The sequence below is a fragment of the Branchiostoma belcheri genome, unplaced genomic scaffold (genome assembly GCF_001625305.1).
Source record: "Branchiostoma belcheri isolate BF01 breed outbred unplaced genomic scaffold, Haploidv18h27 scaffold266, whole genome shotgun sequence".
In the NCBI taxonomy this organism is placed as follows: Eukaryota; Metazoa; Chordata; class Leptocardii; order Amphioxiformes; family Branchiostomatidae; genus Branchiostoma; species Branchiostoma belcheri.
The window spans coordinates 59,428-74,642 of record NW_017803872.1 but is presented as its reverse complement, the minus strand read 5'-3'; the positions used below and the strand labels follow the sequence as shown (position 1 = coordinate 74,642).

The window sequence follows — 15,215 nt, the reverse complement described above, 5'->3', positions numbered from 1 at the left end:
GATGCCTTATAGGATAATCAGGTATATCATCTTGACCTTTTGACCCATGACGTAATTGTTCGGTGTCTGGAGCTAAGAGCTGAGCTGCTGCGCTACATCCAGGTTTTTTTACACCGCTATATTTTATCCCACCGGATCCGGAATGGCGTAAAATTGTACCAGTTTGTCGGCTGGGGTTGTGAACGGGACATGTGCCGCCAAAAGTGGGGACTGGATCGCGGTAACGGAAGTGTGAGCAGTCGATTTATTTCACCTTGCCCCCCTCCCCCACATCTTGGCCCCTGATTATTTTTCGTGACGTTGTTTGCTTTTATAAATAAGCGTCGTGCGGTCATCTTACATCGATATTACCGTCCTGTCATCTCCCAAGGATCAGAAGACACTATTATGATGTCGTGATGATAGTTATTCCGTCAGAAATTATGAAAAACTTGACTTGAACGAGGTATAGTTCAAAGGGGCCCCGCCCCCCAAACAACTAGGGCGTGTGTCAAAAAACCCTGACCGGTTCAAAATTTACACCGGAAAGAAACAAAAATACGGAACCGAACAAGACTAAGCACGATGGCAGCCAGTGATTCTGGGGACATCCGTGAGGGCTTCCTGTGCCCGATCTGTATGAAGGACTTACAGACGGTGCAGCAGTTACAGAACCATTTTGAGGAGGCTCACAACACGGAGGCAGATAAACAAGTGTTCCAGCATCTGAAGGGGTTGTTTGGGAGGGCCAAGAGTAAGCTGTTGCGGCACGGGAGGGACCAGGATGGCGTGAGGTCGGACCGGGGGACTGCGGTCGGACGCTCGGACAGCAGCGACCAGGTGGCCGCAATCAGCACGGCGTACTACGTCGGCGGCGTGGATCCGACAATGTGGGAGCCACAAGACTTTGGTAAGAATCAGTAGCGAAACCCGTTTTATTTTAGTTCACGTCCACAAGCGCCGCCATTTCATTTCCCATCATGCAAAGAGGTGTGTGATGGGAAGTAGTGTCGCCATTTTTGCTTGTGTATAGTTTTATTTGTAGCCGCATGTCTTTGGTATGAAACGTCAAATACTGTAAATCACAAATTTTTTTTCCGGTACTTTTATGTTCGCAATTTTATCAGTCATTTCTGTAATTGATAATTACTTACCGTGAACAAATAATTTGCCAATTTTCTTTTTGCTGCACCTGCCGCCACTGTGTACATATATAGTAGTCCCCAAAAACATGTCCTTTTTCTTTAGACTGCAAACTTTTGCTACCGCAAACATAATGTGATTTACAGTATTTCGAATTCGAGTGGACCTTTGGGCAGGGCACTTATGTAATAATTATTGTATTTTATACCTAACAATAGTGCTTAACACATGAATGACAGTGTCATAAACAGGTCATTATGTTGTTGTAATGTTTATTAAATGGTCATAATTACTTTAAGAGGGTCTGCATGGGGGGTAGTGATTACGCAAAATTTTGGCACTGCAAATTACGAATTACGTTAAAGTCTCAGAGCTGATTACGGCTTTACGATTTGTGGCTAATGTCTTATTACGAATTACGTTGATTTTTGCGGATGCTGCCTACGCTTTATGAAAAAGGGCATGCAGGCCCTCCTGTAAGTTTTTAACCAAGTAATCCTAATTTGACCATTTTCGTATATTTCTAGTGAATTATGATTCGTCCAAGTCCCACTAAATGTTTAGACTATATGACTTGCACCAGAATATGCCTTCCATGCACATACATGTAGATACATTTGAATTTAGAAGCCTGGGTATGTGTATTTCTCTTGTACTGACACTTCTACTAAAAGTATTTCTATGCTGTGATGACTGGTGAATAATTTGTGTACACCCTTCCCCTGTATGGATGGTTGGTCTCTACTACTGTCATAACTCTTCTCTATCTATATTCACATCCTGCTCTATCTCTTGTCTGTGCTGCAGAGACATCTACCTTTTCGTATATGTACTGCATCAAAGGTAGCGCTTAAAATACTCACTTTAATATTGGTCAACTCGGTAAAAATACATACTGCTTGTAGTAGTCTGTGCAAACAACACAAGAATGGACTGTGCATTTCCAGGGTTTTGTGGTGTGTGTGTTCCAAAAAGATTGCTATTGCTAGTTTCAAGATTTAAACTTTAAAGATTAAGTATTATAATATAGGCATTATGTAACATGATACAATAATACGAAGTCAGTTGGATCAACCCTACTCCATTGCAAATAAGTGTCATTTGAAGGAAGTGGAGATGCTAAAATATGACACCTTTTGAGTGTGTTTAAAAGCTGGAAACACATCTGTCAGCCATGTTTGTTTACCTTCTGGTAGTTTGTGGTGGCACCACAAACTGAGTGCCCCTCATGTGGGCTGTTTTAGTGCCAGCAATAAATTCCAGAAAGGTGAGATAAAAGTAATTGTACAAATTTGTTGAAACTGTAACTAAGTTGCAATCGCACAATTTTTTTTCAAGAAACATATTTATTTCAATTTTTGGTGCAAAAATGTTACATAATGCTCCTTTAATGGATATAGACAAATGCTTGGTGGAATAGCTTGACTAGCCTGGGTACCATCTGGATTTTCGCTACGTAACGCTTGAAAAAATCATGATTTTTTCGAGCGTTGCGTAGCGAAAATCTGGATGGTACCCAGGCTATAGCTTGACTACTGCCTGTCACATGTTTGAAATTCAATGCTCCTGTCCAAGATGCCCTTGCAGATATTACAATCATATGTATATCCTTGCTTCATTTACATAATTTGCTGGCTTAGGCACCTCTCATGAATATACTAGTATTTGTTGATCCACTGACATTGCCTATAATGGAGAACAGTAATTGGAAAATCTATTGAGGTCATTATATTTCTGTCCTCTGTTTTGAGAGTTTTGGGAGAGTACTAGAAACTTGTCAATTCAATAAGTTGCCAATTAATGTATGTCTTCAGGTAGTTTGCCTCTTGTAAAGCTGTTTGGTAATATATATATATTCAACCTATCATTTTTTGTTTAAGTTTGACCCATTTTTGTTCCTTCAGCACTGGATAGTTAGAGCAACAAATGTAAAGAAAGAAAAGTATCAGTTACTCATTTGAAAATCAAGGCCACACTACAGATTTTCATAATTGAAGACATCAGAGATACTATAGCAAGAATAAAACATACATAGGGATTTATATTTTATAACCTCAAGGTCAGATCACCTTCAAATCTAGTGTTAACCCTACTACGTACTATGATTAAATATGCAGCACTGTACAATGTACAGTATGAGGGCTTGAAATACTGGGTGCATATGCACCTTAGTGTAGGTAAAATTGGAGCTGTGCAGGTATTGGCCTACATGTATGTACATGTACTTGGTTTATATACAAATGTAAGGTGTATGTGGATTCTTATTTGCAGCATTCACTGTTACCAACTATAGAGGAAGCACTATAAAAGAAATAATATCAATAGTTTCTGAACACTTGTTATTATTACTGAGATTCATAAACTTCTCAAAGTCTGTGTGGTGCAGGTAAAATTTGGTGCAGGTAATTTCCAGTGTTACGTGCACTCGCAGAAAAAAAGTTCTTCAAGCCCTGAGTATACATATGAAATGGGCAAAAGTTTTCCTCGACCTCCAAAGGGCTTTGATTGATATTGAAATAATCTCATCAGAAAATTGCATGCTACATTTCCCACCCTTCATTGTGTAATGGATTTGTGTGAGAATCACTTCTGTCCTCCAAATGAGCAACAGAATGGACCAGAATCAGTGTCATTACAACCACTTACCTCTGAAAGGGGGTACAAATTGGCAATCATGGTGACAATCACACGTCCTGATGTGTATTTCCATACCAGTACACGTCTGTCTGTCCCACCTGCTAGGGCATTGGGAAGGTCTGTTCCATGAGATTTAATATTTTTAAGACCCAGTCACACATTCACGAATTCATTACCACTAGCCGAACGCCCCCCAAACATGGTAAGGACCATCGCAAAGTTGCCTGGGTCAGCAAATTCAGCAAAAATAACTATTGCCAGCTGAAAGTTTAAAATTAAACATAAAAGATCTGGGGCGTTGGTTGGGAGAGATTCGGCCATGGTTGGTTGGTGTTCGACTGCAACTCAGCAGACAACTAGCGAACCATTTGGGAGTAAGTCAGCAGTGTTAGGAGAATGTTGGTGGGTTATGTTTGACTCAAATTTAACTCAAATTCATTTCGAATCACATACTAGTAGAAAAGTACTACTATAGTCATGTCCTAAATCTGGTCAGAGTGCTCCTGATTGTCAACTGAACCTGGTCGGCTGGTGTTTGGGAACAAATTGGGGAAGGTTGTGAATGTGTGACTGGGGCTTTACTTTAGTCGTTGAGACTGCTTTGCAGACAACCAAGATATTATACATGTACCTGTATGGTTTTACCCTAAGTTCTCAGAGAAAAGTGAATTAAATGGCAAAGACCTTTGATGACAAATTTTAGTTACACATCAATCCAGCAATCAATTCTAACACCCCATGCACGTTAAAGAACCCACCACACTTATCGAAAAGAGTAGGGGATCTTCCCGTGTGAGTGGTTCAAAATCTTACAGTCCGGTCTTACGCAGCTTGTACATGTACACACATGTACAAAACTGGTTTGTTACGCCTAAAGGCGGTTTACCGGTTATGCGAAACAAACAAACAAACAAACAAGCTGTTAGCCTCCTTTGCAGGCGTGTGAGGTAGTTTTGCCACAGTGAGAGTTTGCCGGGAGAGGTGGTTAGGTGCCATTGGTATGTTATTGAACATGAAAGCACAGTCAGATTTCAGCATATAATATATAATATAAGGAATACACACGTACACCAGATCTGCTCCTACATTTTGAGACAGTCAGAGTAGTGATTCTCAAAGTATAGTTGTCCTGAACCATTGGGGCTATTTTGGTGACAGTATTCATCCTTGAACTGTAATTTAGGATGTAAAAAGTTTGCCACCTTTAATCCATAATTCTGATGGGGCCAATCAGCCAGCCAATATACATGATGTATGTAATGCATACCATTAGCACATCACTTTGTACACTGTTTAGTACAGGTGCAGAGGTAATATGTACAAATGAATAGGACCTTGCACTTTGCTGATCCTTCATTCCCCCAGCCCTCCCATCACTGTAGGGCCACACCAATTTAATTTGTCGTTTCTCGGATTTTTTCTGAAAAATATGAAGCGACAGGGCGAAAAAAAAACAAAAAACAGGCCAAGGCACCCCATGATAGCCGGAAATGTTACAATATGAGCCATGAAGTGAACATACCAGGCTGGTTTATAATTAAAACTTGCACTGTTGCATTGAAAAACTTTAACAACTAGAAAGAAAAGGACTTTCAACCGTTGGGGCCTAAAGTCTTTCATTGAACATTTTGCAGTTGATTTAGAACAAAAAAAGAATTTTTTTTTTGCAAATCTGAAAAAAAATAGACAGGGCAAATCCGAGAAACAACAAATTAAATTAGTATGGCCTAGGGATGCCTGTCGTTAAAAACTCGTCAGTTTGGACGTCTCATTTCCATTTACCATAATGACAGGATGCACTTGTGTTTCATGTAATTGATAGATGTCATTTGGGCAACTCACTAGAGAGTTTTACCAGGGATATAAGGGGTTGGGTGGAGAGGTGTGTTAGTCAGTGTGCCCTGGGTGCTGTGGAGGACAGTCAGGTTGAAGGATCTGTGTGGAAGAGGCAGTGTTGCAGAGAAGGAAGGCTGGCCACTATGAAGTCTGTTGTGTTCTCCAGCTTGTGGCCTCCTCCTGTCAGAGTACTGAAGGTTTCAGATAAGTCAGTTGTTTTACATCTACATTTTCTTCTTGCGTTACAGCCTTGCTTGCATGTTGCAGCTGACAATATTGTAGGAAAGGTGTTAGGCCGTTTGGACATCAAACAGTTGTGTTACGTCTACATTTCCTCTTGTGTTATGTTACAGCCTTGCTTGAAGGTTGCAGTTTAAACGGTATTGTAGGAAAGGTGTTAGGCTGTTTGGACGTCAAACAGTTTTAAAGGAAATCCAAAATTTTTCACTGAGATTGCGAGCACTTCCGCCAGGTCTGATCATGAACCAGGGCTGGCGGAAAAAAATTTCACCAAGGGAAATTTAAAGTGGCTAATTCTCAAGTATTAGGTACAATTTCCAGCTCCTGTAAGTTGACCCAAATCTCAAAAAGCAGCCAGGGATGAAAGTTGATGTTGTTTCCAGGTAGGGTTCTATGATTGCTTCCATGGTCATGTAGGAGTTTTAAGCTTTTGTGTGATACCGAAGGGTGGCTATATCGGCTAATTGTTACCAATAGAGATACAGAAGAGTTGGCCGGTGAACTGTGTGTGCCTGCTGGCTTGTCACTTCCAATACATGCTGTGGTCGCCCCATACCGTCCATGTAGAGAGAGTGACAGGTTGTCGGGCCTCAGACTTGTCTTCCAGTTTAATTAGATATTAAGCTCTGGTAGGATCTTTAGTTACCATAGTCATACTATAAGGGTTCTGAGGATTTGGGGAATGTTTCAACTGTTTTCTATCCTGTGTGTGTGTGTGTATTTGTTTCCTATTTGATTCATTGTGTAATTTTGGTACATACCCTACCTTGAACATGTATGTGGCTCTGAAGTGTGGGCTAGTTTTTAGAATTTTCATATAACATCATTCTGTGTCCTTTTGTCACCTTGACAAAAAGTGTGGTTAAAGATATTTTTACTGCAACATACCCTAGGTATGTACATTTGAGGTGTGCAGGTCAGTGCATACCAAAAGTATATGTTGCAGTAAAAATATCTTAAAGCACAATATTTCTCAAGGTGGTGATATTATGGACCCTGGTGATATCATGGACACGGATGTTAGATCCTTTGCTTGGAGCAAGGAGGTTAAAATCTTGTAGTTCGAGTAGTTCTCATGAAGGTGGTGTTTTTTTTATCATCTACATGGTTCATTGCTATTTAACATTAATGTTAGTGTGTGAGTTAACACAACATATTACTACTTAGAAGCTAGCTATGCATAAAAGAAGTAACAAATGTGTAACTGCATTGCATAGTGATTAATTTTTTATTTACCGAAGAGCACACGCACAGATCAAGAGGCTACATTTCTGAATATTCATCCTTGAACTGTCATTTAAAATTGTAAAAACTTTGCCACATTTAATCCATAATTCTGATGGCAAACCAAAAAAGCTTCATTCTATCTGACCTGCCAGCTCCAGCCAAGCTCTGGGCCTGTCCTGACGGCTGATTGGCTCTCTCTAGATCTACTACATGCTTCTCTCCTGTTTGCTGATTGGCTGGGACTCGCTGCCTGTCAACGTCTCTGTACAGTGAACATGAGGCATGTGTAGAGATTGTGTGACGGGTAGTGAGCCCCCGGCCCTCCTCCTCACCTCATCTGACGCTAAATCTACTCACCTCGCTACTGGTAACACGACAGAACGGACGCCAACGCTCCATAGGGATTCTTCTTAATACTGACTGCCTTTGCTCTGAGCCTGTTATAACAACATTCTAAATTTTCTTCAAAAGCTAATCCACTCATAACTAGAAAGGTAACATTTGCATTTCAGCAAATGCATACTAGTAATGTTTACACATTCACACACGTATGGTGACCTGAGTCTAAATCCCTCCTACTATAAAATTGCAACATTATGTAACCCAACACCAATTACCATGGTGAGAGACAGCCTGGTCATTGACCAGGTCAGAGGTCAGTGTTTAGAACGGAAGAGGAAGAAGAAACAGAGCAAAAACAATAATGTTTTCCTTTGGGTAAAGGTAATGACCGAGTTTTAAACACGGGTAGTACTACTAGACTTGAGTAATATATATTAATTTACATGTACATCAGTTTTCTCTGAGCTTGTTATAACAATCTAAACTTTCAACAAAAGTGTTTTGTTCCTAGGTATACATACGTTGTTTTATTACATGTTGATATAATGTAACAAAATTAAATGTTTGTTTTGCAATTTTGAGGGTTTGAAATGTAAACTAAGTTGTAAGAGACAAAATTTTCATCCAATGTTCAGTACTCATACTGAATTGGTAGGAACCGTAGGATAATCATATAGTAGGTTGTAAAAAAAAATATATATACAGGAATATAAATGTGAAATGCCGCCTTTAAGAATTTATTAGATCTACATTGTACTGTTCCTCACTTCATTTACAATCTCATGACATTAAAAAAAACGCTTTTACTAAAGTAGAAAAGCTTTAAAATTAGGATTTTTTACACGTGAGCACAATTAGTACCTGTTTTTCTCTCTGAAGGCACCAGTCGCAGCCACATGGATAACTTCAAGAAGATCCGTGATGCAAGGATTGACTTCTACGTCATCGAGATGAACAAACTTCTCATCAGACTTGAGAAGGTGGGAAACATAACTGTCATTTGTTATTTGTAGAGTTTAAACTTTGTTCCAACACAAGGAAGGACTTACCATAAATTTTTGGTCGATTTTGTCAACCTTCATCATTAGTCAGGAGTAAATAGAAAATGGCGGGAACACGGTTACACTTGACAAGGTACACATTTTTGATACGGAGTAGCATGCTCATAGCCAGGATTTTCAATGGAGGGTTCTTCCCACAGCTTGAGGGACCAGCGAGCGCCAAAGGCGTGAGGTTCCTAGGGGGGTCTGGGGGCATGCTTCCCCAGGAAAGTTTTTAAAATGGACCTTCTGGAATTGAATTTTCTGCATTTTTTCAAAGAAAAATCAGAGATAACTTTTTCCAATGACAAAGTGAAAGTGAGCAGTTTTCCTACGATTCCAGCCTCGCTGGTGACACGAATCAGTCCATCTTTTAAAGAAAAATCTTGGACCTTTAGATGAAAAGTGGACCAAAGAGTGGACCTTTGAGCCTTGTGGGGGGTTCCTCTGAACCCACCGACCCCCCCCCCCCTGGCTACTGGCATGAGTAAGATTACTTTGTGAGGGGTGTAAAGGATGCAGTTTACATTAACTGTGAACCATGACAGTGGTAGATTCCGTCTTCCCGCCACTTTCGATTCACTCCTGACATAGTGGGATTTCTGTCATTCCTCCTGTGACGAAACCATGCGATTGAAACAAATAATTACATGTTGAAACAGAATGACAGAAAACTGATTACATCAAAATAAATTGCCACTTTTCTGCTGCATGTACATGTGATTCATTTGGAAAACAATGTCAGCTCATTTTCTCACTAATGAATTACTTTTTTTTTCTTTCTCCCTACAGATGTTAGCATTTGATAGGATGAATCCAGATCCAGTCAAGAAAAAAGGTATGAAAGTGGCTTATTAGATTACCAAATGGAACATTTTGTCATCTTCTAATTAGGTGCAAATGAGGCTATTAGACTACCAGTAATGGCCTGCACTGCTGTCAGCCATCATGTTATGCTAATAGATTTTTTTTCTCTCGGTAAAACTCCAAGGAGATTCCAAAAAAAAAATTGTCAATCTAAAAAGGACATAGGAACTTAGTTCCTTGCTGGGAACACAATGTTTCTACGGGCTATGTTGATTTGATTATATGGATAACATCCATGGTCACATGAATTTTTGTATTTTCCAAAAAAATTGTACCAAGCAACTGTAAGATGAGCAAATATATGCCGTAAATTGCAAAAAGGATATTAAAAAACAATACTAATGCCATAGAATGCAAAATTAATTCCAAAGGAAAAGAAGAAAATGCAAACAAATGAAAATGAATACTATACTCTCTGTGTTTAGTCATTTATTCAACCTTTATGACCACATAGATTTCATAATGAACTTTTTTTGCCATTTTTTCTTATTCATTTAGTGCTGCAAACATGTTAATTTTTCTCATACTGTGAATTTTTGCAACCACAAATAATAGTATGAAATATGTGATTCCCCTGCCGCCCCCACCCCCCAGAGTTTGAGATAGGCCTGGTCCCCTGGGCGCCAGACGACGCGGTGCCGTACTGCCCCACCTGTGGGGAGAAGTTTAATCTGTCCCGCCGGCGGCACCACTGCCGGCTGTGTGGGGGCATCATGTGTAACAGGTGCTCCGAGTTCCTCACACCGATATTCACAGGTAAGACTGCATTTGGTTTGGTTTGGTTGGTTAGGATCTCCTAACAGGATGCCGGAAGATAGAGATGTGAAAAGAATCTTTAATTGGAAACCCAAAAAGAAAAGACCAGCCGGCAGGCCAAGAAAAAGATGGTTGGACCAGATCATTGAAATCACAAGACGAGAAGAGCCAGACTTCCGAGTAGTTAAAGAGATAGTTGAAGATAGAACAGAGTGGAAAAGACTGACCAAGAGGCTGACAACTTACAGGCCTAAGGCCTAAAGGCGTCAGGGTGAGAAGTGAGAAGGGTTAGGATCTCCTGGTGATGATGTAAATCACTGTGGGTTCATGTGGTGTAACAGCAGAGCATTCTGCTTTTTTGAAAGTGCCCTTGGAAAAGGCACTTAACACAACTTTCCTCACTTCACTCAGGTGAAAATGAGTATGCCACAATAGCACGTCGGCAGAACGTACTGCGCCTGCGCAGAACTGTGGAATTTCGCATTTTTAGTTGGATTTTTGGTCAACGTTGCATCAGAATTTTCCCTGTTGCAGAGGATATCTTTTCTGACACAACATTTGGAAACTACTGTCAAAATGCTAACCTTCTATGAGCTAATACAACCTTATATGAGACATTCTGCCGAAGAGCTATGTACAATATACTATGGGTCTCGCGCAGGTGCAGTACGTTCTGCCGACGTGCTTGCCACAATGATCTTTATCATGATTGTGGACATTAAAGGAAAACCAAACTAACCATGTTGCTGATATGAGATGGGGGTTCACCAGGACTCCATCTTTCTGATTTGAAGGGAATCACCAACTTCAAGACATTTGTATTTGGGCCATAGCACACCAGGGTATGCCTCAGTCTACTCTTTTTTGAAAGGTGTGGTGGGTTCTTTAACGTGCGTGGCGTGTGGCTCTCCCCAAACACAGGACCTATCTAAAGTCCCTAACGTCCTATCTGAAGTCCCTAACCAGAGAAAGGCACTCATTTCCACCTGAATGAAGCATGGAAAGTCTTGTACAGGGCCGTTCCCAAGGGCACAAGGTCTGTGACATGGCGGGATTCAAGTCCTGGACCTCTTGGTTCTGAGTCAAACACTTTAAACTTAAAGTATGGTCCCTGTTGTGATTGTACACTCTTCCATCTTCACTCTGATCAGCTGTATTCAAAGTCAACTTGTCCTCTGTTGTCCCCCAAAAGCAAAGCTGGTAAACAAGGCAGGTAACCCTGTACAGCACATCCGTGGTGAGGAGAAGGGCCACCGTCGGCAGGGCAGCGCAGGAACACGTGCCATGGAGAGCCTGCGCTCACTGGTGGGCGAGGTGGTGGGGGAGGAGCCGCGGGAGGACGGCATCAGGACCTGTCAGGACTGCATGGCCGTCATGAGACGCAGGGAGAGACAGATCCAGGAGAAAACTACCAAACCTGTCATTGTGCAACTGTACGAGGTTGGTATGGTTTGTAACTCAGTGCTCTAGCTAGTGCTGTGTAATTAAACCCACATTTAGGTTCAGGTCCGGATTCAAGTCCATAGGTTTAGGTTCAGTTCTGGACTTGGAAGTCTGGACCTAAACCCATGACATAATAATATATATATTATGCACAATTGCATGTTGGCAACCTGGCAATGTTGTATGGGCAAAACTGTGGCCACATAACATGGAGGCTGACAATGACAATGCCCAAAGGCAATATTTTCTTCATTTTGCAGCACAGATTATGCAATCTATGGGAGGTTTTAGGTGGGTTGGAAAGAAAAGGGGTATATGACGTATTTTTGTGTAATAAGTCCGATTGAAGGGTGGTGTCAACACTGGGTCAAAGGTATCGGGTACATGTAAACAATGTCGTGATTGGCTCTCATCAGGGTTGAGGGAAGGGTGATGGGCCCGAGGTGAGAGAATTTCTTTGAGTTGCATCCAACACAGATCATGAGAGTTGGAAAGATAGCGTGTATTATTCTATTTAAACTCAGTCTTTTGTTTTCTGGTAGAAACTGCGCATGTTGATGGACAAGGTGGAGGCCATGTGTCCTGAGTACACCAAAATGGCCGAATCTCTCAAGTAAGTCAACAGCAGTTCTAATGTCTTCCAGATTTGTGCACTTTACATTATTGCATGTACATGTAGCTTCTCTACAGAAAACTATGATTAGAAATATTTCTTTCGCTAATTGTTTAAGTGTGCTGAAACATTTGGCAGTGGAATGTCACCATCATAGATCTAGTTAACTTTTTGTCATTTCTGTCTTCAGTGCTGGTGAGACCAGCTACAACCTAGAACATGCCAACAACATTCGCAGTCAGCTGATGAGATGTTACGAGGCCATTGACACCATTGGGTATGTATTCTGTGTTGTTAGACGAGGGCACAGACAACTATTTGAAATGTGTGGATAGGAAATCCTGTATAGGAAGGACGGAAGGAAGGTAAACATTAAAGAAATACATGTCAGCTGTCACATATTACCTACTTGAGTGTTAAGCTATTGAAAACTCACATTGACAGGGTATCTTGACCTCCAAATTGTCCATTTAGTAAAAATATTCTTACTTTTCTAACAGCAAAATGTCATTGTATGAATCATGAAAACAAGAGGATGACCTCTGACCCCCTGTGATTCACAGTATAAAAGGTAAAAAATGTAAATAAAATGACCAATAAACCAATGAAAATGAATACCTTTGTCCATATTCTCTCCATTTTCAAGCATTCACAACATTTGTGTCACTTAGCATTCTGTCTGCAGGCATTTATGATATGGCCTAGGAATAGGGCCTAGGAAATATACAGGTACTGCAAATATGTAGTAATTAACAGTATGCCTTAATCCTACAGGAAAAAGATTGCTACTATGGGGGCGAGCGGAGCTGAACAGCAGCTGAGTCCCCAGGCCATCCGTCTGCAGCAGGGCATCCGCAAACACTGCACCCTCTTCATCCAGGACAACGTCTTCGGCCTCCCGTCCTTACCCAGCGAGGACCAGCTCCGCAAGCTTCAGGAACAGCGCCGGTTAGAGATCGAACAACGCTTAGCCTTGGAACGTCAGGCCGCGTTAGAAGCCGAGGAGCGACGGCGTAACGAGGAGCACAGAAAACGATCTCCGGAAAAAGACAGAAAAGGCGGCGCAACAGCATCAACCGTAGATACAGCAAACCGAGATCGGACAGAAAGTATAGGAAAGGGGTGGACCCCCGCGGTAGATTCCAGTAGCGTAGCGACCACTGAGACGGACCCAATGCTTCAGCAGATGGACATCATCAGAAGTTTTGTAGAACAGGCCAGGGCTGCGGGACGTCTAGACGAGGTAGAAATGTTAGAGGCCAATCTGAGAGAACTCCAGCAGGAGTATTGGAGACAACACAGGAGACAGGCGTATCAGGAGTAGGATAGGACCACAGTCAATCATGCAAACATAATACTATCAGTATCACCCACCTAAGTTAGTCTCTACCAGACTAACTACGCTAGCCATACAAGAGAATATTTGCCGGGGAGTTTGGCCGTCTTAGTTTTTGACTGGCCGCACAGGGAAAGAACTAACATTCTGTGGACTGACTCACCTGGCCAATTTTACTCTCCTTTTTGCGAAATGCTGCGATCCTTAATCCCGTAGAATGGCCTGGTGGAGGCTACACCTAAGTTGTGTTAGGGAGTAAAACCAGAGCTCTAGCCAGCACCCGTTTTTCCATCAATTTCAAAACTGATGAAACTTTGTGATGTGTGACGGAATCTTTTTAAAACCAATCCATCAACCTTGATACTAGATAAAGTTTTTAAAAAAATCTTGGGTAGAAATATAAAAACATACTAAGGACCACCAACAACCGCTCTCAACCACATGATTTGCCTCTCCAAAGGTGGAAAATTTTTTTACTTTTTAAAGGCTTGGAAATCCAAAATTTGCCCCCGGACCCCACTAGATTGTGACACTCCTCCCCCAGGTCCGATCATGAACCTGGGCTGACAGAAAAATTTTTGGAGCTGGCTAGAGCCTTGAGTAAAATTGGACAATGTTGTTGGCTACAGTAATGTGGCATGGGTTGCATCCTTTAAAAATATTGGTGCTCTTCACAATTCTTTCTGCCTGGCTATGATTTAGTTAACCTGCATTGTACTAATTATAGTCCTTGGGACTTTGCAAATTATTTGCAAAGTTGGAAACACAAAAACGCACAGTTACGGAAAGCTATGGTATAAGTAACTAGGACTAAGGGGAATGCTTCTGCTTTGCTGAGTTGTATGACACATTTTTATACCTTTAAGGCATGTAATGCATTAATTTTGCAGTTTTAGAATGTTGTGTTTAAGTTACTTTTGCAGTATTCTTTACTTCTTAATTACTACATAACTGTATCTGCATACCAACAATCCTAGAAACTTCATATCTTGAAATTCTCAACTAAGAAAGGCTGAGGTGCTCTGCAGATGAAATACAGTCAAAGTCAGGCACAGTTTGTTTTTTGTTACCAATATCAGCTGAAAATGTTGCAGTGTTTTGCTTGCAGGTGCATGCTGGTACATGTAAGTAGAGCTGCATGATGGTAGGAAGAATTGCATGATGGTAGGAAAAATTGCATGATGGTAGGAAGAATTGCATGATGGTAGGAAGAGATGCATGATGGTAGGAAGAGATGCATGATGGTAGGAAGAGATGCATGATGGTAGGAAGAGATGCATGATGGTAGGAAGAGATGCATGATGGTAGGAAGAGATGCATGATGGTAGATTAGTCAAAGTGCGGAATTGCATGGTATGATATGAATTGCAAAAAAACGGTTCATAGGAGAGATGCATGCTGGGATAATGAATTATTGTAGGAAGAAGTGCATGTTGGGTAGTTGAGAGTTGCAGGGCATGTGTAGCTATATGACAGGTGCATGCTGGGATCATGAAAAGCCTGTAGGAAAATTGCATGCTGGAAAATTCTGTGACATATTGCATGAAACTATGCTAGATAATAATGGATATTTAGATGCATGAGTTTGCATGTTGTATAGAATTTCAATAATTAATGTGCATGATTTTAATTGATATGCATGAAGTCCTACTTTATAATCACTGCATAGCAAAAATTACAAAGTTTATGTTATGATATTAGTTCATGTCAAAAGATTTTCATCTTTTGTTGATCATAAGACTCACAGTAATGCAGA

General features: G+C 41.0%; 1 protein-coding gene across 1 annotated transcript; it reads left to right on the top strand.

Moving 5' to 3' along the window:
- Nucleotides 1-32: 32 nt before the first annotated feature.
- LOC109472095 (rabenosyn-5-like) lies at nt 33-13,511 on the top strand. Its single transcript, XM_019771667.1, has 8 exons — nt 33-889; nt 8,284-8,384; nt 9,237-9,282; nt 9,906-10,067; nt 11,260-11,507; nt 12,053-12,123; nt 12,314-12,400; nt 12,898-13,511. The coding sequence occupies exons 1-8, from the start codon at nt 565-567 to the stop codon at nt 13,445-13,447; spliced, it is 1,590 nt and encodes a 529-aa protein (XP_019627226.1). The 5' UTR covers nt 33-564; the 3' UTR covers nt 13,448-13,511.
- The last annotated feature ends 1,704 nt before the right edge of the window (nt 13,512-15,215 follow it).

Bases quoted from the DNA above. Each gene is read 5' to 3' on its own strand.
- LOC109472095 (XM_019771667.1), top strand. From the start codon at position 565: ATGGCAGCCAGTGATTCTGGGGACATCCGTGAGGGCTTCCTGTGCCCG. The intron at 890-8,283 runs GTAAGAATCAGT...TTCTCTCTGAAG, and splicing joins GTGGGAGCCACAAGACTTTG to GCACCAGTCGCAGCCACATG. The intron at 9,283-9,905 runs GTATGAAAGTGG...CCCACCCCCCAG, and splicing joins AGATCCAGTCAAGAAAAAAG to AGTTTGAGATAGGCCTGGTC.